The sequence below is a fragment of the Cervus canadensis genome, chromosome 32 (genome assembly GCF_019320065.1).
Source record: "Cervus canadensis isolate Bull #8, Minnesota chromosome 32, ASM1932006v1, whole genome shotgun sequence".
In the NCBI taxonomy this organism is placed as follows: domain Eukaryota; kingdom Metazoa; phylum Chordata; class Mammalia; order Artiodactyla; family Cervidae; genus Cervus; species Cervus canadensis.
The window spans coordinates 37,538,087-37,563,759 of NC_057417.1; the positions used below are offsets into that span (position 1 = coordinate 37,538,087).

General features: G+C 52.9%; 2 protein-coding genes across 18 annotated transcripts; one reads left to right on the forward strand and one right to left on the reverse strand.

Annotated features, from left to right (window-relative positions):
* Positions 1 to 1,076: 1,076 nt before the first annotated feature.
* SRRM2 (serine/arginine repetitive matrix 2) lies at positions 1,077 to 19,148 on the forward strand. 16 transcript variants are annotated; one of them, XM_043456609.1, is made up of 15 exons: positions 1,078 to 1,301; positions 4,429 to 4,700; positions 5,615 to 5,722; positions 5,912 to 6,076; positions 6,243 to 6,320; positions 6,781 to 6,843; positions 6,935 to 6,967; positions 7,176 to 7,226; positions 7,373 to 7,465; positions 8,122 to 8,320; positions 9,351 to 16,030; positions 16,781 to 17,065; positions 18,126 to 18,239; positions 18,375 to 18,485; positions 18,579 to 19,148. In XM_043456609.1, exons 2-15 carry the CDS (start codon positions 4,459 to 4,461, stop codon positions 18,586 to 18,588), a joined length of 8,232 nt encoding a protein of 2,743 aa, XP_043312544.1. In that variant the 5' UTR covers positions 1,078 to 1,301; positions 4,429 to 4,458; the 3' UTR covers positions 18,589 to 19,148. The 16 variants fall into 16 exon arrangements, with proteins under 16 accessions (XP_043312561.1, XP_043312544.1, XP_043312552.1 ...); XM_043456617.1 differs by lacking the exon at positions 18,579 to 19,148 and adding an exon at positions 17,358 to 17,975 and having other exon boundaries at positions 1,084 to 1,293; positions 18,375 to 18,391; XM_043456608.1 differs by having other exon boundaries at positions 1,085 to 1,293.
* A 304-nt stretch (positions 19,149 to 19,452) lies between these two features.
* ELOB (elongin B) lies at positions 19,453 to 23,588 on the reverse strand. 2 transcript variants are annotated; one of them, XM_043456627.1, is made up of 5 exons: positions 23,429 to 23,588; positions 23,173 to 23,307; positions 21,844 to 21,949; positions 20,530 to 20,625; positions 19,453 to 19,611 (listed from the first exon to the last, which is right to left on the reverse strand). In XM_043456627.1, the coding sequence occupies exons 1-5, from the start codon at positions 23,429 to 23,431 to the stop codon at positions 19,499 to 19,501; spliced, it is 453 nt and encodes a 150-aa protein (XP_043312562.1). In that variant the 5' UTR covers positions 23,432 to 23,588; the 3' UTR covers positions 19,453 to 19,498. The 2 variants fall into 2 exon arrangements, with proteins under 2 accessions (XP_043312562.1, XP_043312563.1); XM_043456628.1 differs by lacking the exon at positions 20,530 to 20,625 and having other exon boundaries at positions 23,429 to 23,587.
* Between the last annotated feature and the right edge of the window lie 2,085 nt (positions 23,589 to 25,673).

Below are 25,673 nucleotides of genomic sequence, written 5' to 3' on the forward strand. Positions count from 1 at the left end.
AGCCAAAGCTACAGCTCCTACACCAAGCGGCGGGTGTCCCGGTCCAGCATATGAAGTGAGTTTATCTTTCCACGATTACAAAGAAAACCTAGTAACATCAGATACAAAGTCAAAGGGACCACAGTTCATTAAGTGGCTGCTGCTACAGGCTGCCCCCACCCCCACCCCCACCACAGATAACCAGGACGACTGGCCTGCCTGAGAATCTCAGCTTCTCCCAACTCTGCTCTGAGGGAGACTGCCTGGTCCTCAGGCTCAAGCAAAACGGACTTAAAAACATTAACCTAAGACATTCTGCAGAGGGCTGACAAACTTTCGGCGGGGGGGGAGGGTTGTAACATTTTTGCCCTGCCACGTAACACGCCTCATGTTCTGCAGGAGAAAATTGCACCTCTGTCTGGCCCCCTTACTCGTAGTCATAAAAAAAAAATCATTCCTCAGGGGCAGCCAGCCCGGTTCAGCGGACGGAAGCTGCGAACATCCCCCTTTGCTGGCTCAGCTCTTGGCTCAGGCCCTGGGCCTGTAGCTGGGCTCTGGGATTACCGGGGTGTCCGCCGTCCAGGGTCTGGGGGGCGGGTACTCTTGGGTCCAGAATGATGGGTGCAGCACGGCCCCCGGGCTCACCCCGGGAGGCGTGCGGTCACTTGGAGGCAGCGGTGTTATTGGCCTCGGGCCCACTGCCTCCTAACATGGTGAGACAAAATGGCGGCCTCGTGGCGGGGGGGGGGGGGGTGGAGAGCGAGATACCTACGGGTTCCACGCCAGGCTAGAACTACAACTCCCAGGATGCTCTGGGTCGAAAGCGGGCGCCATCGAGGGCTAGCGTCGCTAGGCTGTGTGTCCTCTTGCTCCCAGTCGAAAACCCCCTGGAATGCGTTGCTTGCTCCGGGCCGCTCCCCTGCCCCTCCTCGCAACTGGCTGACGGGAATGGTAGTTCATCGACAACAGAGTTGAATCTCCTTCGGGACTCAAGAAACTACACATCCCGTGCTGATTCAGCGCCTGCGCACAAGGCCGCGGAGCGTACTACGGTTCCCGGCGGGCCTTGCGACGCGCGCGGCTGCGTGCTGACGCGTTTAGTTGGTCGTGCTGACGTGCAACGCGGCCCAGGCGGGGTGCGAGTGGCGCAGTCGGAGCCCGCTGCGGCCCCTGAGGAAGCGAGGAGGCGCCGGTGTCGGCTGAGTCGGGCGGACCGGCGAGGCAGAGCCGCGGCTCCAGGCCCCGAAGGACTCAGGAGCTCGATCTGCGGCAGCACCTCTCCCCCTCGGAGGCGGCGGGCGGAGGCGGCGGCGGGTGAGAGGGTGAGGGAGCGAGCGAGCCGGGTGGGGGAGGGGCGGCGGCCCAGGCGCCAGGCCAAAGCGCGCGGAGAACGGCCCAGGCCGCCGCGCGCACGCGCGCTCGCCGCCCCTAGCTCGCGCGGACGTCCCTGCTCGCCTGCCTCCCCTCCCCCTCTCCCGCGGTTCTTGTCGCGCGCGGGCTTTTATTCCCCCTCCCCCCTGGCAACGGCGCGCGCCGTCGAGTGCACTTGGGCTCGCGCGCGTTCTCGGCGAGAAGTGGGTAGCGCGCGACTCGGGCTTCTCGTCTCCTGGACGCGTGCGGCGACGAGGCCCTGTTGCAGCTGTTCTTGCCGACATCTTGTTTTCGGGGAGGGGGCTGCGGCGGCGGGGGCCGGCTGTCGGCTCCTTTGCCCCGCGCCTCTCCGGTGTCCGGCCCATCCGTCCCTCCCCGGGGCTTGGGCTCTGGCCCTGAGCCTCCCAGACTACCGGGCGCCGCGCAGCCCCCTCCCCCATCCCTCAAGGCCGAAAATAGGTCTTGGCGGCTCAGCCTGTGCAAAGAAGGTCTTGAACTAGATGCCTCCTAGCTTTAGACAATTTGGATTTGAATTTGTCTGCCATGAAGTATTAAGAAGCGAAGCGTTCAAAACGTTTTTGTTTTGTTTTTAATTAAGTATTCAGTCTAGGTATGTTAAGGCACACCACGTGCTCTTTTCTTTTTCTGCATCTCTTCATGATCTCCAAAGTTGTGTTGAAGCTGGGTAGGCGGCTGCCAGCCCTTTCTTGAGGAGAAAGCTCAGGGTTTTGTTATAATTTGACTCAAAACTCTTCCAGACCTTGGTTTTCACGCAAACGCTTATGTAAGATATCGCTTGGGTCAAAAATTTTTAAAGTTGTGTTGTCTTTGCTTTTGAGTGTGTTGAGTCTAGGCCTCCTTTACTGAGCTGGTGCTTCAGCTTTTTGGGTTCCATAGTCCCTCGTCAGCTACTATGGTGCCCCAGTGCTGAACTTGATGTGCTTACGTATTACTTAGTTTCATTTTTCTGCACTCTCCGCTCCCTTTTTGGTGCATTTCTTGGCTGTCATAATACTGAATTTTAAGACTCCTTTTGTCTTGTTAGTTTGACATGTGATAATTCTCCAACAGAAAAAACTGCTTTTTATCTTCTTTTGCAGCTTGCTTTTACTGTCTGCCTTTAGCTTGGGTGACTTTTGCATGCCCATAGTCCGTGGACCCCAGTTTAAGTATCTCCATTTAGGTTTTGGTGATTTGTGTATATGTATTTTTGATACACTTCTGTCCATCTGTCCTTTTTGAGCATTGTCTTGGATGCCATGGTATTTCTGTTTTTTGTTTTCTTTGCTGGCTCATTCTCTAAAAGTAGTCTTTTGTGATTGAATACCCTTTGCTTAGCAGCTGCTGGTTATCCTTCTCCAGGGAGTGGGAGGATTATTGTGTGAGGTGGTATGGAAGTGTGGGTGAATGGTTAAACTGAAGAATTATTTGCAGGTCAGAAGCTTTCTGCAAGGGAAGCAGAAACTAGGTAGGGTATAGAGAGCCAGAGAAAATCTAGCTTAAGAGTAAGGAGAAATTTTGAGAAAGTAAAAGCAAAGGTTGGAAGATTTCTTGCACTATAAAGAAATTTTTCATTTCTTCACACAGTTCCGCTTACCTTTCCTAGATTTAGCATCATCTTTTACCCCATTATGGTTATTTTTTTGTTTTGTTTTCAGATCTCTAGAGTCTACAACTGGGATTGGGTAGGGACCCAGCCTTAGAGTTGGGGGCGGGGTGGGGGATAAGGGGTACCAAACTGTTCTAGAGTTGAGCTGTTTTTTCATTCAACATCTACCTGTAAAGGGGGAGGTTACATTTTTCCAGGTATTTGTATAATGTTTCTTCCAGAGTATTTTAAATGAAACTTCCCTTTTTATCCAGTTCTGTGTTTTTTTCCTTCTGCCTTCACTAATCTCTCCACTTTGTTCCTTGGGTTCTTTCCTGGGGTCCTTTTCACTCACATTTCCCTTGTGAAACTATCTCGGACAGGAGGAGTTGAAGAAAAAAAGAGGAGAAAGGAATAGCAGGAGAAAGGAATAGAGTCTATATAGTCAAGAAATTTAATCAGAAAAAAATTAGCATTTGAGGGTTTTTTCAGAGTCATGTGGGCCTGGATGAGAAAAACTAGGAAGTAAGGTAACGAGGGGACTGTTAAAGAAAGTCAGCAGTTTGATATTAATGAAGGTGAGGGAGAAAGAGTGGGATTTTTGTGAATAAGTGTAGGGAAAGGAATGTAGAGAAGGTATGGGGAGCAGTTGACTAGAGGAGGCTGGTTTGATATAGAGAGAGCGTTGAGTTGAAAACATAATCTTTTAACAGGAGCTAGGGAGAATTGGGTGAGCCACAAACTATATGAGAAATCCTATTGGGAAGGAAATTGAAGAAATAACATATCAGTCAGGATAGTTGATTGGACATGCCCCTTACCTGAGAGATGAAGTATATGGATTACGTGTCCAGGCTCCATGTGTTTCTGCAGTGCGTGCTGGCCTTTTAGGTTAGGCCTCCTTTGGGATATCTAGGGGTTCTTGAGTCAATTTGCATTCATAAGTTCTGGCTACCTTCAGGGTAGCTAGCCTGAAATGCTTAGGTCAGTTCTTAGAAGACTAGACTTGACTGCAGGGCCTTGTGTGCCACAGATCTCTCTCTCTCTCTGTCTCTGTTTTTATTTTTCTATTGGTGTTTGTTGTGCCCTGTTTGGAGGCCTCAGTAAGTTGCCAGGGGTTAGGAATCAGAGTAGTTGGTAAAGATATCACATGTGCATATTGGGTTCAAAGGAGAATAAAAGGGTAGTGTGGAGCAATTTGGGAGAAATGGAATCTTTGGGGTGGGTAAGGAAAAGCTAGGTACAAACAGAAGTGGCTCTTGCACACTGAGGGTAAAGACTGTAAGAGCTGGTCTTGATTTGGCAGAAAGAAAGTGAGGGAAGGATGAAGGAAGGGTTTGTTTAGGAGACCAGGAAGATTATGCAGCCAAAGGAGGTTTAGTGTGGAGAGACCTGTTGAAGTAGGGTTGCAGAAGAGCAGGGATTTGGGTGGTGGTGAGTGGCTAGTTTGGGGCCAGGGGCCTGACCCGTGTCTCCCCGCTCCCCTTCAGGAGCGGTGGTGCCCCCCCGGGCACGGGGCCATGTACAACGGGATCGGGCTGCCGACGCCCCGGGGCAGCGGCACCAACGGCTACGTCCAGCGCAACCTGTCCCTGGTGCGGGGCCGCCGGGGTGAGCGGCCTGACTACAAGGGAGAGGAGGAACTGCGGCGCCTGGAGGCTGCCCTGGTGAAGCGGCCTAATCCTGACATCCTGGACCACGAGCGCAAGCGGCGCGTGGAGCTGCGATGCCTCGAGCTGGAGGAGATGATGGAGGAGCAGGGGTGAGGGAGGTCTTGGGGAGAGCTACGCACCCAGCGAGTGCAGAGCCGGGAGTTAGGTGGGCTGTAGGGAGCGATGGGCAAGTTGAAAGAGGCCTGGAGAGGAGTGAGTTGTAGGAGGGGAGGCGGTAAAGAAGCTAGCGAGTTGAAAGGAGTTGAGGGGCAATTCAAAGTGGAACCTGTGTGTGGAACATAAAAGGGAGCCTGAGGGAGTCTGAATTATTTAGATGAAGGCACGGGGGAAAGAAGGGGGCCATTGAGAAATACATGCTTTAAGGGAGAAGTGGGGAAGCAGACCAGGCAAGACACAAGAGCTCGGTAAGCTGATACGTGTTGTCATTGGTAGAGAAAAGGAAGGTGAATAGATGTAAGGGTTGAGGTCTTGGAGAGTAGCAAAGGAAGGAAAACAGGAAATTGGAATAATACCTGGATAAAGGGGATCATGAGTTGGGTAGGGAAGTGAGATTTGTGGAAAAGGAGCACGTTCAGGCAGAAAACCTTTTAGAGCAGTGGTTTTCAAACTTCAGCAGTGGCGTCCCCCCTGTTTTGTTTTTTTTTTTGTTTTTGTTTTTTTTTTTTAACAATGCATGTTACTTTGGAATCCCACGAAATGAAAGACCTGTTCATGTTGATTGAAGTTGGGGAGGAACACTTGGAACTCTGCCTGCTTAACTTTCCTCTTTTGGCCCCGGAGTGTAGCATGTTTAAAATCCACTGTTCTAGAGGGTGTAGTCAGTGGAGGGAAGAAATTACAGGAAAAGAGCAGAATTTAAGAGGGGGGCCCTTTGGGTGACAGTGAGTGAAAGAGTCTATGTGTGCATGGACAGGGAGGGATCCTGCTGGGAATGGGGATTGTGACCCTGGGTCTGGGGAGGGTGTCTAGGCAGGCTCTAACCCTGAAGGCTTTTGTTCTTCAGGTACGAAGAACAGCAAATTCAGGAAAAAGTGGCGACCTTTCGACTCATGTTGCTGGAGAAGGATGTGAACCCTGGGGGGAAGGAGGAGAACCCAGGGCAGAGGCCAGCGTGAGTGTTTCCCTCTCCATTTTCTCTGGACTCGCTTCTGCGTTCACTGTTCTCTCTCTTTATTGTGGACTGTTTCCCGCTCTTGTCTGCCTTTTCTCCTGGCTGTTTGGTCCATGCCTGCAATTGTGTGAATATGACTCTGCATTTTGTTGTTTATCTCCTTTAGACCTTTGACCTTTTCTCCTCTAGGGTAACTGAGACTCACCAGTTGGCAGAATTGAATGAGAAGAAGAATGAGCGACTCCGAGCTGCCTTTGGCATCAGTGATTCCTATGTGGATGGCAGCTCTTTTGATCCCCAGCGTCGCGCTCGAGAAGCTAAACAACCAGCTCCTGAGCCTCCCAAACCTTACAGGTACACGAGATTAGTGTTAGTTTCTCTTCCTAATTCTAAGCGCTTTGCTCCATTTTTTTGTGTGTGAATTATTTCTTCTCAAATTCTTCAGATTTTGTTCTGAAGTTGAAATGTCTCAGAAAATTCATCTTGGCACCCATCTTTGCTTCTTTTCATCTTCACTCAGCCTTGTCCGGGAGTCTAGCAGTTCTCGCTCACCAACACCAAAGCAAAAGAAGAAGAAAAAGAAGAAAGATAGAGGACGGTAAGTTAGTTGGAAAGTTATTTTAGTAGCCAGAGGACCGCACCGTAAGGCTTTTTTCTCTTTGGAAATAGAGAATTTTATTTCTAGGAAGCAGGAGGGAGTTGTCAGGAAAGTCAGGGAAGACGCGTTATCATTCAGGTCTCAGCTGAGAGAGAAAATACGTGTGCTGCTTCAGTGGGGAAAGGCAGCTCTTTTGATCCCCAGCGTCGTGCTTGAGAAGCTGAACAACCAGCTCCTGATTGTGTAGCTCCGCAGAACCGATCAGAGTTTTGAAACTGTTCTCTTCTGAAGTTTGTTGCTATAGGTACTTACGCTGCTTAGAGAGTAAAGTTCTGGGTGTAGATCGGGCACATAGGTGCTGTTGGAGTGGTTCTGTGCACCCTTTTGAGGATGGATTGTAAGTAGGGTCGGCTAGGGAAGGAGGCAGGCTGAATGACCGTGTTTCTGAACCCATGTTTAGCAGGTCAGAGAGCAGCTCTCCTCGACGAGAGAGGAAGAAGAGTTCTAAGAAGAAGAAGCACAGGTATGAGGTGGGAGTACATGGGACGATGGGAGAAGCTTGGTGAGTTCAGGCATAGATAATGGTTTATGTTTTATTTATTTTTTATCCACAGGTCAGAATCTGAATCCAAGAAAAGAAAGCATAGGTAAGAGCTCTTTGTGGCATAGGGAGCATGGTGGCACATGGAGTGGTGAGCCATTGCTCTGTGATGGCTTTGTTTGCTCTTTTTTTTCCTCCTTAGAATAAAGCTCACTTCCTTGATTTCCTGCTGTTGATTCTCCTGAATAATTCTACTTGTCGTTTTTTTCTTTAAAAATGATTTTTATTTTAAATGATCTTGCCTTATTTCCCAGGTCTCCTACTCCAAAGAGCAAACGTAAATCTAAGGACAAGAAGCGGAAGCGGTGAGTAAATTAGAGGGAAATTTGCTTAATGGGTAGATGAGTGCTGCTTGGGAATTGGGCAGTCCAGTAGAAGGTTGAGGGATGGATAAGGGGAGCCTTGTAGACGTGTGACTGTGCCCTGAGCTGTGATATTGGTCTTTCTTCAGATCTCGAAGTACAACTCCAGCCCCCAAGAGCCGACGGGCCCACCGTTCAACTTCTGCTGACTCTGCTTCTTCTTCAGATACTTCCCGCAGTCGGTAAGGGGTGGTCCAGGAGGAAGGGAGGGAGAGGGACTTGTGGGTTAATCAATTTAATATTTATTGAGCGCCCACGGTGTGCTAGGCGCTGCACAGACCATTCGGAAGACACGGTCCCTGCCCTCTAGGAGCTGACAGGCTAAAGCAACAGGATGGACAGACATATACATTTCCCCTTCTCTTTTTTTTGTTTTTTGTTTTTGTTTATTTTATTTATTTTGTTATTTTTTGTTTTGTTCTGATATATATGGACTGCCAGAATAGGGGGGGTGGTGGTTTGTTCGTGGTGTCTGGGGGAGGAAGGAATCCTTACCCTGGCTTCCTTAATCGGGGAAGGCTTCCTGAAGGAGGTGGGCTCAGAGGTGAGTTGTAAATGAAGCGGGTAGGGAATGGACTGGGTGGAGGGTTCTGGGAGGTTTGGGGGAGGTAAATACGAAGGGATAGAGGGAGAACATTTTTGGGGATTGATGTTGAGAAGGAGCAAAATGAACTGGACCTGAATTTCAATATGAGTAATTTGAATCTTGTGAGTGAGAGAAGGCATTTTGGAGGAGGGTTATAGTCAGGAAAGGTAGATGGGAGCTGGGGAGGGGGTTTTTTGTTCTCTCCTGAACTGATTTTCTTTCTCTCTTCCCGTCCTCAATTACCTCCCTCAGGTCTCGAAGTGCTGCAGCTAAAACCCATACAACTGCCTTGACTGGACGAAGTCCTTCGCCTGCTTTGGGGCGTCGAGGGGAGGGAGATGTACCTCCCAGGGAACCAGGTACTACCAACATAGGGCAGCCTAGTAGTCCGGAGCCTTCCACAAAGCAGCCCAGCAGTCCCTGTGAAGACAAAGATAAAGACAAGAAGGAGGTATGTTCCTCAGTTAATGGATGTTCTTGGGGTTGCAAGGCTGTGGATTCTGGATAGCTGTTCAAAGTTAAGGGAGGAGTAAGATCAAGTTTTGTTTTCTGATTTGTGTCTTGGTATTCATGAAGTTCTCTTGCATCTGCAAATCATTTAGAATTGTGAGTTTCAAACTTCACTAGGTATTAATAAATAGGTTTACCTTACTGTTCTGTTTGTAAATGTAAGATAAAACTCAGAACAAAAAATTTTCTTTACACTTACTAGCCTTTTACTATTCAGTGTCTCTAGTATTTATTTCATTAAATGCTGGTTGTAGCTTACTAAAACTTCTCAGTCCACTGAGTTGCTGCTTGCAGTATGAAAACTACTTTTGGAAAGATCTTTTCCATACCTTTTCTTTTATATTTGCTATACTAATTCAAACCCTAATCATGTTTTCTTATTTCAACCATCACAATATATTTTTAATTGCTGTTTGTTAAAGTTGTAGCTCTCCTGTTATTTTTCACGTTCTCCAGAGTTGCTTTTCCAAACTGCAAGTTGGATCACCTCAGAAACATAATTTATTTCCTGTTTCTCTTGGCTTATGTTTTAAGGTTTTTATAACTTGGTCTCTTTTTCTGTGTTTTCCTATACTTTATCCTAGTTTTTGTTATTCACATGCCATGTTCTCAAACCTTTTTTTCCCCTTTAATATAGTTATTTTTTAAGGGTGAAGTCAATCACTTTGGGAAATTGCATTATCTTTATATTTAAAAATACTCTCTTCTGCATTTAGCATGTTATAGTGGTTGTGAACTAATAGTATGTTAGATTGCATTGTTTTTTTCTAGATTAGAAGACTCTTGAGATTATTATAGACTCTGTTTTCATATGTTTTTAACTGTATTTTGTATTATGTGATTATTGAATGAATGTGACTGCCTGTCGTGAGAAAAAGGTGTTTCATTGGAAGGGGTGTTGGGACCTTACAGATGATAGGAAGTTTTGGTGCTTACATTATCCCTACCCCTACTCTCTTTTCCACTCTTAGAAATCTGCAGTTCGACCTAGTCCCTCTCCGGAAAGGAGCAACACAGGGCCAGAACCACCGGCTCCCACTCTGCTCCTTGCTGAGCAACATGGCGGCTCCCCACAACCCCTTGCAACAACCCCCTTAAGTCAGGAGCCAGTGAACCCTCCTTCTGAGGCTTCTCCAGCCCAGGGTCATTCACCACCTAAATCTCCTGAGAAACCTCCCCAATCTTCTTCAGAGAGCTGCCCACCATCCCCTCAACCTACCAAAGTTTCTCGGCATGCCAGCTCTTCCCCTGAAAGCCCTAAACCGGCACCAGCTCCTGGGTCCCGCCGAGAGAGTTCTTCTCCTGCATCCAAGAGTCGCTCGCATGGCCGAGCAAAACGGGCCAAGTCACATTCTCATACTCCTTCCCGTAGGGTAGGGAGGTCCCGTAGTCCTACCACCACTAAGAGGGGGCGGTCTCGGTCTCGAACCCCTACCAAGAGAGGTCATTCTCGGTCCCGGTCACCTCAGTGGCGTAGGTCACGTTCTGCACAGAGGTGGGGACGATCTAGAAGCCCCCAGCGACGTGGCCGCTCTAGGTCTCCTCAGCGACCAGGCTGGTCCAGGAGCAGAAATGCACAGAGAAGAGGCAGGTCTAGATCAGCAAGACGAGGCAGGTCACACTCTAGATCCCCTGCAACTAGGGGCAGATCTCGTTCTAGAACACCTGCCCGGAGAGGCAGGTCTCGGTCTAGAACACCCACCAGGCGGAGGTCACGATCTAGAACACCAGCCAGGCGGAGGTCACGATCTAGAACACCCGCCCGGAGAGGCAGGTCTCGGTCTAGAACACCGGCTAGGCGCAGATCTAGGACCCGATCACCTGTACGACGGAGGTCTCGTAGTAGATCACCAGCCAGGAGAAGTGGCAGGTCACGTTCCAGAACCCCAGCCAGGCGTGGGCGCTCACGTTCTAGAACACCAGCAAGACGAAGTGGCCGGTCACGCTCTAGAACGCCAACTAGACGAAGTGGCCGGTCACGCTCTAGAACCCCAAACAGGAGAGGGAGATCTCAGTCTAGGACACCAGCAAGACGGGGAAGATCCCGTAGTAGAAGCCTAGTTAGACGGGGAAGATCTCACTCCAGAACACCACCAAGAAGGGGCAGGTCTGGCTCATCATCAGAGCGGAAGAACAAATCCCGCACATCACAGAGAAGGAGCAGGTCCAACTCAAGTCCAGAAATGAAGAAATCGCGGCTTTCTTCTAGGCGGAGCAGGTCTCTCTCTTCACCAAGGTCCAAAGCAAAATCCCGCTTGTCTGTGAGGCGAAGCCTTTCAGAGTCCTCTCCGTGCCCTAAACAAAAGTCTCAGACACCACCAAGGCGCAGTCGCTCCGGATCATCCCAGCGCAAAGCTAAATCTAGAACACCACTGAGACGAAGTCGCTCTGGTTCTTCTCCGCCTGGTAATCAGAAATCTAAAACACCATCAAGGCAAAGTCATTCCAGTTCATCTCCTCAACCTAAGATGAAGTCTGGAACGCCACCAAGGCAAGGGTCCATAACAAGTCCCCAGGTAAATGAAGAGTCTGCAACGCCACAGAGACGGAGCCGTTCTGAGTCATCACCTGACCCTGAGGTGAAGTCTAGGACCCCTTCAAGACATAGCTGCTCTGGGTCTTCTCCTTCTAGAGTGAAATCTGGCACACCTCCAAGACGGAGCCGATCTGGGTCGTCATCTCCACAACCCAAAGTGAAGGCAGTGACATCACCAAGCCAAAGCCATTCTGGCTTCTCTTCTCCAAGTCCTAGTAGGATGACATCTAAAACACCTCCAAGGCAAAGCAGATCAGTGTCTCCATGCTCTAAGACAGAATCTAGATTGTTGCAAAGACACAGCCATTCTAGATCTTCCTCTCCAGATACCAAAGTGAAACCTGGAACACCACCAAGACAAAGTCACTCAGGGTCTACTTCGCCATGCCCCAAAGCTAAGTCCCAAACTCCACCAGGGCATAATCTTCTTGGATCAAAGTCCCCATGTTCCCAAGAGAAGTCTAAAGATTCACTAGCACAAAGTTGCTCTGGATCCTTCTCCCTCTGTCCAGGAGTCAAGTCTAGCACGCCACCCTCATTTCTGCAACAGAAAGGACAATCTCCAACTTCACCAGACTCCAGATCTGGTACTTCAAGCCCAGAAATGAGACCAAGTTATTCTGAATCTCCATATCTGCAGAGCAAATCTCAAACACCTCCTAAGAGCAGCTGCTCTAGGTCCTCATCTCCAGTCGCTGAGCTGGCACCCAGATCTCCCACAAGAGGTGAATTGTCAGCAAGTCCTAAGCTGAAATCTGGAATATCTCCAGAACAGAGAAGGTCCCAGTCTGACTCTTTCTCATATCCTGCCATAGACTCTAAACCTCTTCTGGGGCAGAGCAGATTAGAGCCGTCTGAATCAAAAGAAAAAACCAGCTTAGTCCTGCAGGAGGATGTTAGTGCATCACCTCTAAGACCAAGAGACAAATTGAGTCCTCCTCCAGTGCAAAATAGGCCTGAGTCCTCACCAATACTCAGAGATACCCCTAGAACTCCATCAAGGGAAAGAGGTGGTGTTGGGTCATCTCCAGATGCAAAAGACCAAAGTTCTGCATTAGCTAAGCCAAGCCAAGATGAAGAATTAATGGAAGTAGTAGAGAAACCTGAAGAATCCTCAAACCAAGTCCTGCCACATTTGTCTCCAGAACTTAAAGAAATGGCTGGAAGTAATGTTGAATCATCTCCAGAAATAGAAAGGCCTGCTGTACCTTTGACTCTTGACCAAAGCCAGTTGCAGGCTTCTTCGGAAGAAGTCCCTGCAATGGCCTCAGCTTGGAGTGGGCCACACTTCTCTCCAGAACATAAAGAACTATCAAACTCTCCTCCCAGGGAGAATAGCTTTGGATCACCTTTAGAATTTAGAAACTCAGGAGGCCCTGTTGCAGAAATGAATACTGGATTTTCTCCTGAGGGTAAAGATTTGAATGGACCTTTTCCTAATCAGCTAGAGACAGATCCATCTCTAGATATGAAGGAACAATCAACAAGGTCCTCCAGACACAGCAGCTCTGAGTTATCCCCAGATGTGGTGGAAAAAGCAGGAATGTCTTCAAACCAGAGTGTGTCTTCGCCAGTACTTGATACTATACCGAGAACACCTTCCAGGGAAAGAAGTAGTTCTGCGTCTTCTCCTGAACTGAAAGATGGCTTACCCAGAACCCCCTCAAGGAGAAGCAGGTCTGGGTCTTCCCCAGGACTTAGAGATGGATCTGGGACTCCCTCCAGGCACAGCCTATCTGGGTCATCTCCTGGAATGAAAGATATACCTAGAACACCATCCAGGGGGAGAAGTGAATGTGATTCCTCTCCGGAACCAAAAGCTTTGCCTCAGACCCCTAGGCCAAGGAGTCGTTCTCCATCTTCCCCGGAGCTCAACAATAAGTGTCTTACCCCGCAGAGAGAGAGAAGTGGGTCAGAGTCATCAGTTGAACAGAAGACTGTGGCTAGGACACCTCTTGGGCAGAGACGTCGGTCTGGATCTTCTCAGGAACTCGATGGGAAGCCCAGTGCATCCCCTCAGGAGAGAAGCGAGTCGGACTCTTCTCCAGATTCTAAAGCTAAGACACGGATGCCACTCAGGCAGAGGAGTCACTCTGGATCCTCTCCGGAGGTGGACAGCAAATCCCGGCCTTCTCCTCGGCATAGTAGGGCTGGCTCGTCCCCTGAGGTTAAAGAGAAGCCAAGAGCAGCACCCAGGGCACAGAGTGGTTCTGATTCCTCTCCTGAACCCAAGGCTCCTGCCCCTCGAGTCCTTCCAAGACGAAGCAGATCAGGTTCATCAAGCAAAGGCAGAGGCCCTTCTCCTGAAGGAAGCAGCAGTTCCGAGTCCTCTCCAGAACACCCTCCAAAATCCAGAACTGCTAGAAGAAGCTCTCGGTCATCACCAGAGCCAAAGACTAAATCTCGTACTCCGCCACGCCGTCGCAGCTCCCGGTCATCTCCTGAGCTGACTCGGAAGGCCCGGCTCTCCCGTAGGAGCCGTTCTGCATCATCCTCACCAGAGACCCGCTCTAGAACTCCCCCAAGACGCCGAAGAAGTCCCTCAGTATCTTCCCCAGAGCCAGCTGAAAAGTCGAGATCCTCACGCCGGCGGCGTTCAGCATCCTCTCCACGCACTAAGACAGCTTCAAGGAGAGGCCGTTCTCCTTCACCAAAGCCTCGTGGGCTCCAGAGGTCCCGTTCCCGCTCGAGGAGGGAGAAAACCAGGGCCACCCGACGTCGGGATAGGTCTGGATCTTCTCAGTCAACCTCTCGGAGAAGACAGCGGAGCCGGTCGAGGTCTCGGGTTACTCGCCGTCGGAGGGGAGGCTCTGGTTACCATTCAAGATCTCCTGCTCGGCAGGAGAGTTCCAGAACCTCCTCTCGACGTCGCAGAGGTCGCTCTCGGACACCCCCAACCAGTCGGAAGCGTTCCCGCTCACGCACATCACCAGCACCGTGGAAACGCTCCAGGTCTCGGGCTTCTCCAGCTACTCACCGGCGATCCAGGTCCAGAACACCCCTGGTTAGCCGGCGGAGGTCCAGGTCTCGAACTTCACCAGTCAGTCGGAGACGATCCAGGTCTAGGACATCAGTGACTAGACGAAGATCCCGATCAAGAGCTTCGCCCGTGAGTCGAAGGCGATCTAGGTCCAGAACACCACCAGTAACCCGCCGACGTTCAAGGTCCAGAACACCGACCCGCCGGCGTTCCCGTTCTAGAACGCCACCAGTGACTCGAAGAAGGTCCAGATCTAGGACTCCACCCGTAACCAGGAGGCGATCTCGAAGCCGAACCTCCCCTATCACTCGCAGAAGATCAAGATCCAGAACATCCCCGGTCACCCGAAGGAGATCACGATCTCGCACTTCTCCAGTAACTCGAAGAAGGTCTCGCTCGCGAACCTCTCCAGTGACACGCCGCCGATCTAGGTCCCGAACTCCTCCAGCTATTCGGCGCCGCTCCAGGTCTCGAACCCCATTGCTGCCACGCAAGCGTTCACGAAGTCGTTCGCCACTTGCTATTCGCCGCCGTTCCCGATCACGTACTCCACGAACAACTCGGGGCAAACGGTCCTTAACAAGATCTCCTCCGGCCATCCGCAGGCGTTCTGCCTCTGGAAGCAGTTCCGATCGATCACGTTCTGCTACTCCTCCAGCAACAAGAAACCATTCTGGTTCTCGGACACCACCTGTAGCTCTCAATAGCTCCAGAATGGGCTGCTTCAGCCGTCCTAGCATGTCGCCAACTCCTCTTGACCGCTGTAGGTCACCCGGAGTGCTTGAGCCCCTTGGCAGCTCCAGAACACCCATGTCTGTTCTGCAGCAAGCTGGCGGTTCCATGATGGATGGTCCAGGTCCCCGAATTCCTGATCACCCACGAGCATCTGTACCTGAAAACCATGCACAGTCGAGAATTGCACTTGCCCTGACGGCCATCAGCCTTGGCACCGCGCGGCCGCCTCCGTCCATGTCTGCGGCTGGCCTTGCTGCGAGAATGTCCCAGGTTCCAGCCCCAGTGCCTCTCATGAGTCTCCGAACGGCCCCTGCGGCCAGTCTTGCCAGCAGGATCCCTGCAGCCTCTGCAGCAGCCATGAACCTGGCCAGCGCCAGGACACCTGCCCTGCCCTCAGCAGTTAACCTAGCTGACTCCAGAACACCAGCTGCGGCCGCAGCCATGAACTTGGCTAGCCCCAGAACAGCGGTGGCACCTTCGGCTGTGAACCTCGCTGACCCTCGTACTCCCACAGCCCCAGCTGTGAACCTAGCAGGAGCCAGAACCCCTGCTGCTTTGGCAGCTCTGAGTCTCACGGGTTCTGGCACAGCCCCGACTGCTGCAAACTATCCGTCCAGTTCCAGAGCACCCCAGGCTCCAGCCCCTGCAAACCTGGTGGGTCCTAGGTCTGCACATGCCACAGCACCTGTGAATATCGCCAGCTCAAGAACCCCTCCAGCCTTGGCCCCTGCAAACCTCACTAGTGCTAGAATGGCTCCAGCCTTGTCTGGTGCAAACCTCACCAGTCCCAGGGTGCCCCTCTCTGCCTACGAGCGTGTTAGTGGGAGAACCTCACCACCACTCCTTGACCGAGCCAGGTCCAGAACCCCACCAGGGGGCCCAGGTTCCAGAACCCCGCCATCTGCCCCAAGCCAGTCTAGAGTGACCTCTGAGCGGGCTCCCTCTCCTGCTTCTAGAATGGTCCAGGCTCCCTCACAGTCTGCTCTTCCTCCAGCTCAGGATCGGCCTAGGTCCCCTGTGCCATCTGCTTTTTCTGACCAATCTCGATCTTTGCTTGCCCAGACCCCCCCTGTAGCAGGGTCTCAGTCCCTTTCCTCTGGGACGGTGGCAAAGACCACGTCCTCTGCTGGTGACCACAATGGCATGCTCTCTGGCCCTGTCCCCGGGGTGTCTCACCCAGAGGGTGGGGACCCACCTGCCTGTGCGGGGGCCCAGCAGCCTTCCACATTGGCTGCCCTGCAGCCAGCCAAGGAGCGGCGGAGTTCCTCGTCCTCGTCGTCCTCTAGCTCCTCCTCCTCCTCGTCATCGTCCTCGTCCTCCTCGTCCTCCTCCTCTGGCTCCAGCTCTAGTGACTCGGAGGGCTCTAGCCTTCCCGCTCAACCTGAGGTAGCACTGAAGAGGTGAGGGGGCTTTGTAGAGCTCTTGTCCGGGGAAGGCTTCGGGGATGGTTGGTGGGAGTGGGGAGGGGGAAGCCCTATCCAGAGGTTCTTTGCTCTTTGAGAAGAGGTACGGGGACCCTGACCCTTAAGTTGGGGGTAGAAGAGAATGCTGGGGTGGGGGTTAACGGGGGGAGGGATGGGACAGGTAAAAGTCGACGAAGGTTAATTCTCTAGAGGATAATGATAAGTTTTCCGTCTCTACAGAGGACAGAACTAGAGGAAATGGACTTAATTTTACAGCAGGAGGGATGGCAGTTAGACCTCAAGAGGAACTCCCTGGGCTGGAAGGATCTTCAGAGGTCATCCTATCCCTCTCCCTGCCTCCAGGCAGGACGGCCCCTCCCCCAGCCAACCCGCACACACAGTGGCCTCCCCAAGCTGCGGCTCTCCTCTCCGAGGACGGAGACCACCCAGCTCGGCTTCCACACCTGAGCCCAGGGGCCTTATTCCTCCTTCAGGGACATTCTTGAGGTTTAACCTTGATCCCTTTTGCTGCGGGCCCCAGCCTGTTGCTTGTGTTAGCAGAGGTTGGGTCGGCTGGGGCCACGCTCTCCAGAGAATGCGCTCACAGGCTCCCGGCTCAGCTCTCAGCTCGGAGAGCTCCCAGGGCCTTCCTCAGCACCCCTCCCCCACTGCCGTTCCTCCAGGCCAAGGAAGGTAGGGTTGGGGCTGGGGCAGCTTGTCTCCACGTGACACCCTCTCCTCCCACAGGGTCCCCAGCCCTGCCCCAGCACCCAAGGAGGCTGTTCGAGAGGGCCGTCCTCAGGAGCCAGCCCCAGCCAAGCGGAAGAGGCGTTCTAGCAGCTCCAGTTCCAGCTCCTCCTCCTCCTCCTCCTCATCCTCCTCCTCTTCCTCCTCCTCCTCCTCCTCTTCCTCATCCTCCTCCTCCTCTTCCTCCTCCTCCTCCACTTCTTCCTCCCCCTCCCCTGCTAAGCCTGGCCCTCAGGCCTTGCCCAAACCTGCAAGCCCCAAGAAGGCACCCCCTGGCGAGCGGAGGTGAGTGCTGCCTTGCTGGACACAAGGGTGGGGTGTGACCCTGGGGTGTGTCTGCTCGTACAGGAGGAGTTGGGCTCTCCTCTCCCTGCCTGCTCTTGTGCCCTGTTCTGGCGGAGGGCTGCGCCATCCAAGCGGGTGCGTGAGCCAGAATTCGGGAGTCCTAGGTTCCTTTCCCTGCCCCTGACATATAGCCTGGTCCCAGGTCCCAGGGATTCTAGCTTTTACGTCAACCTGTTACTGTTACCAGGGCTCTGGTCTGGCCACCGTCATCTTCTCCCGACTCTGTCCACAGCCTCTTCCCTGTCTCCCTGCCTCCACGCCATTCTCTTCCACACGTAGCCAGAGGGATCTTTCTAAAACCGCACATCTGGTTACTCCCTTCACTCCACAAATCCTTCCGGGACGCCCTGTGGCCTGCAGGATAAAGCCCCACCTCTGCGGGAATGGCGTGTGAGGCTCTTCACCAACTGGCCTTGCCTGCCCTGTGTTCTCCTCTCCTGCCCGCCCCCACACATGCCCTGTGCTCCAGCCACACTCAGCAGCGCCTTGCAGTCTAAGGAGAACCCATGCCTTTGGACATGCTGTTCCTCCTGCCTGGAATTCCCTTGTCCGCCTGGTGAACTCCTCGTTCTGCAAGACTCCGCTCAAACAGCACCTTCGAGAAGACTGCCCTGCCCCTTCCCTGCCCTGCCCTTGTCTTCCCTCCCCTGGGTCCCCAGACCCTGTGTACACCCTGTGTACAACTGTGGGGCTGCTTCCCACACATGGGGCCCAGCGAGCCTCCCTTGGCCTCCCTTCACCATCAGACTGAGCCCCTCCAAGGGCAGGGACTGTCTTTATCTTTGCGTCCCCCGCTGCACCCCGTGCCCCACCTGTTGGGGGACTCGGTGGATGGTGTGCGGGCGGATGGGTGAGTGAGCGGATGAAGGTGGGTCTGAGGTTGGCCCTGTGTGGTATGAGGTTTGGCGGTCAGGACCTGGGGTGGGGAGGGGGTGGTCCTGAGTGTCAGCTGCTGGGTTTGGAAGAGTGTGGCACTATGGAGAGCTGCTCTGATCCCCAGGTCCCGCAGCCCCCGGAAGCCAATAGACTCCCTCCGGGATTCCCGGTCCCTCAGCTACTCACCCGCTGAGCGCCGCCGCCCCTCACCCCAGCCCTCACCGCGGGACCAGCAGAGGTACAGTTGCCACTGTGCTCTCCTGCCAATAGCCCCGTCTAGCTGCTGCTTTCTGCAGAATGATGTTTAAAGGCTCCAAGGTACCAGGTGTTGGTGATGTGCTGTGTGTGGTCTCATGACGGTTCTCCGTTGCAGCAGCAGCGAGCGGGGTTCCCGGAGAAGCCAGCGTGGGGACAGCCGCTCCCCTGGTCACAAGCGCAGGAAGGAGACACCCAGCCCCCGCCCCGTGCGGCACCGCTCCTCGAGGTGAGTCCTCGTCACACTGCGGGGCTGGGCTCACTGCGGAGAGCGCGGGGCTGCCTGGGCCTCTGCACTGATGACTTTCTTCTTCCGTTTCAGGTCTCCGTGAATCCTTTCAGGGGAATTCCATCCTGCCCCAAGTTCTGGAGCTGTGGGGCGCGCCCTCCTTTTTTCCCAACAGAGCCGGGGGATGGGGTCTTGTCTGCCCTCCCCTCCCCCCCACCCTGGCAACATCCAGTGGGGGAGGGCTCCCTTATTTCCCTCCCTCTCCTTTTTTTTCTTTGTTCTGTGAAATGTTAATCTCTGTGAGTTTTTCCTGGTTCACATGTTTTGGGGGGTTTGGGGTGGGTTGGGAATGAGAATGGGAGTTGCGGGAGGGGAGGATACGGTTTGGGACTCCCAGGTCTTGACTCAGAAAGGACTTCGGAGGCACTGCCCCCCTTTAACCCTGAGTTCCTGGGGGGATGATGGTTTGGAACCTGCAGACCTGTGTGAGTTACACCCAGAAGGAAGGGGAGTTGAAATCAGTTGGCTCCTCCTGGCCTCCCAGTGAGGTTGTGGCCCCTCCCCCCCAACTTTTCTTCACGTTTCTTAAAGGCATTTTGGTTTTTTAAAATCTGTACAGCAAGAGCAACTTTTTCTGTCAAATAAAAATGAGAAATGCAGGAATTCGGTCTACAAACTTTATTGGGGGTGGGAGGGCTAGGAGAGGAGCTGCTTTTGCTTTCTGGCTGCATCACCTGCCCCCAAGGGCCACGTCTTAGGGGAGCCTGGTGAGGCTGCCTAGGCTCCGGATCCCCCACAGAACCCAGCCAGCATGCTGGGAGGGGCTGCCCTGGAGAAACAAAGCGCAAGACCCTTTTTGTTCCCAGGCTGAAAAGGCTGGGCTGGAAGAGGCTGAGGGTGAGCCACATTAACAGGGAGGGGGATGCCTGAGTCAGGAGAGGGTGTGCAGAAAAAGGCAGCAACCAGGTGGACACCCAAATCTTTTATTGAGAGGGGACAGGTGGGGAGACCTCTCACTGCACAGCCTGTTCGTTGGCGCTGCTTCCTGAGTCCTGTGGCTTCATCACATCCGGCAGCTCAGGTGGGCTGGAAAAGGGCTCGATGCGCAGGGCCTCGAACGCCTCATCTGGGGGAGAGGAAAGGGGGCCTCGCTGGAGTTGGGGTGGCCTCCCCTGCCCTCCCCCAGCCTGGCCACGCGGGGGCCCTCTTCCTTACCCTCTGTCTCCTTGAGTGAGCCTCTGGGCTTATCTGCATCCACCTACAATCTCCCCCATCTCCCCATTCCCTTCACACTTCTTCCTGCTTCACATCATGCCATTATGTTGCTCCACATGTTTTCCTATGCTCCCCATGTTCCCACATCAAGCTTTTTCTTGCCTTGCCCTCTGCCATTTAGAATGGCTGCTGCCTCCAGGCACCCAAGGGCATTCAGATACCACCTCGTCCCTCTTCAGAGAAACCTTCCCCAGGCACCCTATACAGTCCCTCTATGTTCCCAATGCCCAGGACACACAACCACCAGTTGGGAATGCCCCGTTTCTCAGGACCACTGCTCTACTAGGAACAGCGGGTCCCAGGATGCTTAACCTATCTTGTTCTCAGAGCAACTGAACTGCACTTTTTCTTCTGCATGAAAAACCTCTCCACCTGGCTCAGGATCTCAACCAATTAGGCTCCCTGGCCAATCGGTTGAAACTGGCCTCTACTGGGGAGATGATTATCTCTACTAGGAGCCGGAGATGCTAAACATCCTGCAGTGCAGATGACAACATCACCCAGAATCATCCAGCCCCAATGTCAACAGTGCTGAAGACACCTGGCCCAGCTTAATCACCTCTCCCCATTCTCTGGAAATGGTCTGCAAGGTGCCATTTAGCACTTGACACTGTCATCACACCTCCCTACCTACGCAGCCACTTTGGGGGGTAGAGACCTGTGTCTCTACACAGGGAGACAACCCCCCCACCCAGAAGTGCGCTTTGTGAGTAGAATCAGCCTGTCTTCAGTCCACACCACAGCCCCCATCAAAATGGCAATTCCTTACCTGAGGTGCTGCCACCCAAGGTGCAGTCACCACAACGTATGCCACAGCTGGGGGTCATGGGGAAAAACCACCTCACTGCACTGTGACAGTTTTCACCTGCAAGATGGTTGAGGTGCTGCAAGTCCATAGAGTGCCTTTGTTCAAATCAGAGGAACAGATACTTTCTCTTGGATACATGCACATACTTGCAGCCTGGCCTAGCTTAGGAAGAACACATGTACTTTCAGCTCTCCCCTACCTGCCTCACAGAACACGTTTATAGAGCACACTGCACCTGCCTGCCCACCACTGAGACTCAAGGGAACCCACAGAAAGACCCAGAATTGCCTTTTCCTGAGCACTCGTGGGGTCTGGGTGCACGAGGGCTTGCGCCCTGTGAGGCTGGTCCTGGAGTCCTACTCCTTTTTGGAGACCACGCCAGTCTGGGAGGCACGGGGCATGAAGTAGCTGTTCGAGGACACGGCTGCTGAGGCTTCACTTGCTTTGTCCTCAACAGAACAGGATATTTGTGAGGCTAAAGTGTAACTGAGGCTATATGCTCCCTCCTGAGCCCTCGCTAAGATTTCTTACAAGCTATAAAAATAAACTTGTAACTTCATCCAAATTCACCAGCCCCTGGGTCTACAGCTGTGAAAAGACCCTATAACCCCTGTTTAAATTTTCAGAGACAAAGGATAAAATTTAAATCTTTTTCTTGGGAAAAAGAGATACACTGGAGCAACATAACCACCCCCACCACTCAGGTATCTAAGCTTTGGTCAGGCTGGCACGTGGTTGAGGACAGGACCAGCTCTGAGGGCAAGAAAGGGCAGAACCCAATCTAACCTCTGCAGGCTCAGCTCACTCACCCTTAAAATGATCCTAATAAAAGTCTGCCCAGTACAGAGATGCACCATGGAAACAGCAGGTGGCATGGCTCAAATAAGGTGGCCCCGCTCAAACAAGGGCCTGGCAGCCTGCATCTGGGCTGGGGGGTCCCCACGAGACTGACAGCAAGCCTGGGCATCCGAGGCTCCCAAATGGGGACGGCAGTGCTTACCCCTCAGGGCTAGCCAGAGGACTGGACCGGACAATAGAAATAAAATGCAGAGTGCAGGGCCAGGCCCTTAGTCTTCTGTAAGTGTAAGCCAGTACTGTGACTAAGGATCTGTGAATCTTCCAAGTAATGGGTTTCAGTTTCCACAAGCATCTCACATGCTTCACATTGCTTGTATTTGGTGTACCGGGAGACAGGGTTCACGAGATTTGGAGGAACAACTACAAACTGAACACCCCTTTCACTGGCTGTTTCCACCCTGTCGCTGCCCCTCTCACCTGCCCTGAAGGCTAGCCCCACAGTGGCAGGGGCCTGAGGCCGTGCTGTCTGACTGGTGAAGCCACACTCGCCCAACGTCTTGCCGTCGTCCAGAAGCTGGTCGTCCTGAGGAGAGAGGAAGGCAGGGTCTTAGGAGAGGCCCCAGGAGGGGCAAGGCACAAAGACTTCTCTAGTCAATAGCTACACTGAAAGTCACAAGAGGGAAGAGACACAGCCCCAAGTAGGGCCCAGAACCACCCCAGAGTATGTAAGTTTCCAGGGCTACACCCAAGACTCTCCATATCAGAATCTCCCAGGATAGGGCTCTGGAACCTCCCCTGCTCCCCACCCCACCCCCTAACTCTAGGTGAATGCAATTCCAAGTGCCAGTGAACCAATCTGGCCACAGGTAGATTTGGTTGTACCCCAGCTCTACCACCTTGGACAAACAGGTTCCTCTTTTTGATGTGAAGTTTTCTTATCTGTAAAATACAAGTTATTGGAATTCTCAACTCATAGGGCAGCCAAGAGGCTTCAATGAGCAAAGGACACACAGTAGAAGGAACTCAGGCAGCAGGAAAGGTCCTTATCACAGAAATCCCAGTAGATAAGGAAAAAAAGCCTTTACAGACAAAGGGAGTGGAGCAAAAGATCAGTTTCCAGGCAGAAGCAGTTCAATGCACTAGGGTGAGCGACCTCTTGCTGACAGACTTGAAAGAGGGGCCGACACTCCGGACTGCCCCCAAAACGCCAAACCCCAAGCCATCCTTGCTGAGTAACTGCGATCGGTTTGTAAGGGGAAACGGAGGAGGGCAGGGGGCTTTTAGAACATCACCAGTAAACCGGGGAGTAACAAACAGTTGTTGGGGGAAGAAGTGGTGGGACCTGACGCAGTTCAACACCCTCCGTTTCTTTACATTAAGGAGTGTCTGGGCCGAGGGGCGAGGGATAGGCTTTCAGAGGATTAAGAGCATCGCGGCTGAAATCCTGACTCTGCCAACGACCTTGGATTGGTCAACTGGCCACCTCCGAGCCTCAGTTTTCTTCACGGCCGAGCTAGGAAGTCAAGCGCCAGAATGTCGCAGGGGGACCGTAGTAAGAATGAGATGAGACGCCGGCCCTCGGCGCTCAGCATAGGGTCTGGCGCGAGCAGCTCACGCCCTCCTAATCGAGAACCCCGGTGCAGTGAGCGCTATCGGGGCTTCACCTCCCCGAGTTCAAGCAACGGCCCCACGCGGGGGAGTTCCGGCCCGCGGCGGCCGGTCGCCGATGTTTACATCAACGACGCTGCCGCCGTGCGCCCCCGGGCGCCTGCAGCCCCCGGGCGCCTGGAACCTACGGGACAGCACCTTGTACAGCCGCTGCTCATCCGGCGGCCGCTTGAGGATACCCTCGACGATGCGCTTCAGCTCGAACACGGTGCTCGACTCCTTGGCGTCCGTGAAGATGGTGGTCTTGTGGCGCCGGATCATGAGGAACACGTCCTGGGGGCGGCGGGCCGGCGTGAGCGCGGAGCCGGGGCCCCCCCGCGCGGTCCCGCGCCCCCGCCGCCCCCAGCCCCGGCCCCGGCCCCGGCCCGGCGCCCCTCCCCCCGCGCCCGCTCACCATCGCGGCGGCTGCCTCTCCCCCTCGACGCGCCGGCGCGGCCGCGCTCCGCCCCGTTCCCGGCAGCCCGCGCGCCGGCCCCAGCGTGCCCCGCGCCCGACGGCCCCGCCCCGTATCGCCATTTTAAGTAATCCGCCAAGGGGGCGCTCCGGCCGCGTGTCTGGCCGCCATCTTGGCGCCGTGGCGCGGGCGGGGCCGGTTGGCGGAGTGGCGGAGGCGGTGGGAGTCGGGCGGGGACCGAGCGCGGGAGGGACTGTGGGCGGTGGAGCCATCTTGGTTGTGGCAAAGGCGAGGTCCGCGTGTTGATGCAGTCAGGCGGAGGCCTGGGCGCAGGTCCATCCTTCTTGCAGGGAATACAGGGCTGAAGTTCGCAAGTGTAGGGTGCCTCACGTCCCAAGGAGAGTGTATGAATGGTATGTCTTGGTCATCGCGGCGTCAAGACAGTCACATCACAGAGAGACCTGGGCTGCCGTAGACGTGGTATTCATCACAGTCAGACCTAGTAGTCTGACTCATGATTATGGAACTCCCTGGTGGCCATTTTGAGCAGGTGTTAAATTCTGGATCTTTCGGCCACCGTATCAGAAAACTGTACTGTCTCCCCCCACAGCCTAGGTTGTGAGGATTATTTAAACCAGTTTAGCGAGGCTTTAGACCCTGTAAGGACCCTTGGATGCTGTTGTTGGTGTGAGGCAGTGTGAAAGCAGCTCTTTGCAGGAAACTGCCCTCAGCAGGAAGCTCCTTTTCTTGTTACTAGCAAAGCTAAATTGTAAACAAGTTTTGAACCAGCACACACATCCCCTCCTTGAAACCATGCTTTACCCATCTCTAGGCTAAGCACACCTTTCAAATTTTTAATCGCACAGTGTCTTGCCATATTAGTTCTTTCCGCAAATCAAAAAAGGAGAAATGAAGAATTTAGCAGGTGACTGGATTGCTTCCCTAGCCTCTACTTCAGTAATCTGAACAAACTATGAACAAGATAGCCTCTAGAGGAAGAGCACAAGAAGTTGACTACATGGGTGAAACAGGAGGGAAGCGGGCAGGCACAACTTTTGAAAGAATGACATAACCAGAGGGCATAGCATAAACCGATTAGAACCAAATGGGTCCAAGGTAGCAGACAAATCAAGTTGACTAGACCTTGCTCCTCAGTATAAACTAATTATAACACAGCAGCAAGCTAATGTGAGCCACCATGACAGTTTGACCCTCAAAGATCTCAAAGGTTGACCCTCAAAGACCAAAAAGTGGGCAGTGGCTCAAACCCTGGAAATCTCCAACCCCTTCCCCAAAATAGTTGGAATAATCCTCCCACTCACTAGCCTGTCCCTGGAGTAGGAAATGGCAACCCACTCCAGTATTCTTTTTTTTTTTTTCCACTCTAGTATTCTTGTCTGGAGAATCCCATAGACAGACTAGCCCGGCGGGCTACAGTTCCTGGGGTCGCAAAGAGTCTGACACGAGTGAGTAACACTAACACATTAGCCTATGAAATTACCCAGCCCATAAAAGCTAACCACACCATATTTTAAGGCCACAGCACTCACCCTCTGCTGTGAGGGTGCACGCTCACATAGCCTGCACGCTATGGAGTGTGTTTCTTTCTGAATAAATACATTTCTTAGCTATTGCTTTGTGTCTCACTGAATTCTTTCTGATATGAGGTTTGTTAGGTCCTGAAACCAGGTCTGAGATCTCAGTTCGAAGACTATAGGTTTTGGCCGGGTTCAAGTCCCAAACTTGTGAGTTCAAGTCCCAAGCAACGTTTTGGCTGAGTTGGAGCCCCAGCACATGGATTCAAGTTCCAATCTGAGGTAGTTTCATAGGGTGATGATGACAATTCTGACACACAATCTCAAGGACTAACTGAGATTTCTTCCCTTTAAAAGTTTTTGGGGGAGGTTGAGTCCACTATCTCCCCAGATTGCCAGCATTCTGACCTGCCTCTTGAGAAACTTGTATGCAGGTCAGGAAGCAACAGTTAGAACTGGACGTGGAACAACAGACTGGTTCCAAATAGGAAAAGGAGTAGGTCAAGGCTGTATATTGTCACCCTACTTATTTAACTTATATGCAGAGTACATCATGAGAAACGCTGGGCTGGAAGAAGCACAAGCTGGAGTCAAGATTGCTGGGAGAAACATCAATAACCTCAGATATGCAGATGACACCACCCTTATGGCAGAAAGTGAAGAACTAAAGAGCCTCTTGGTGAAAGTGAAGGAGGAGAGTGAAAAAGTTG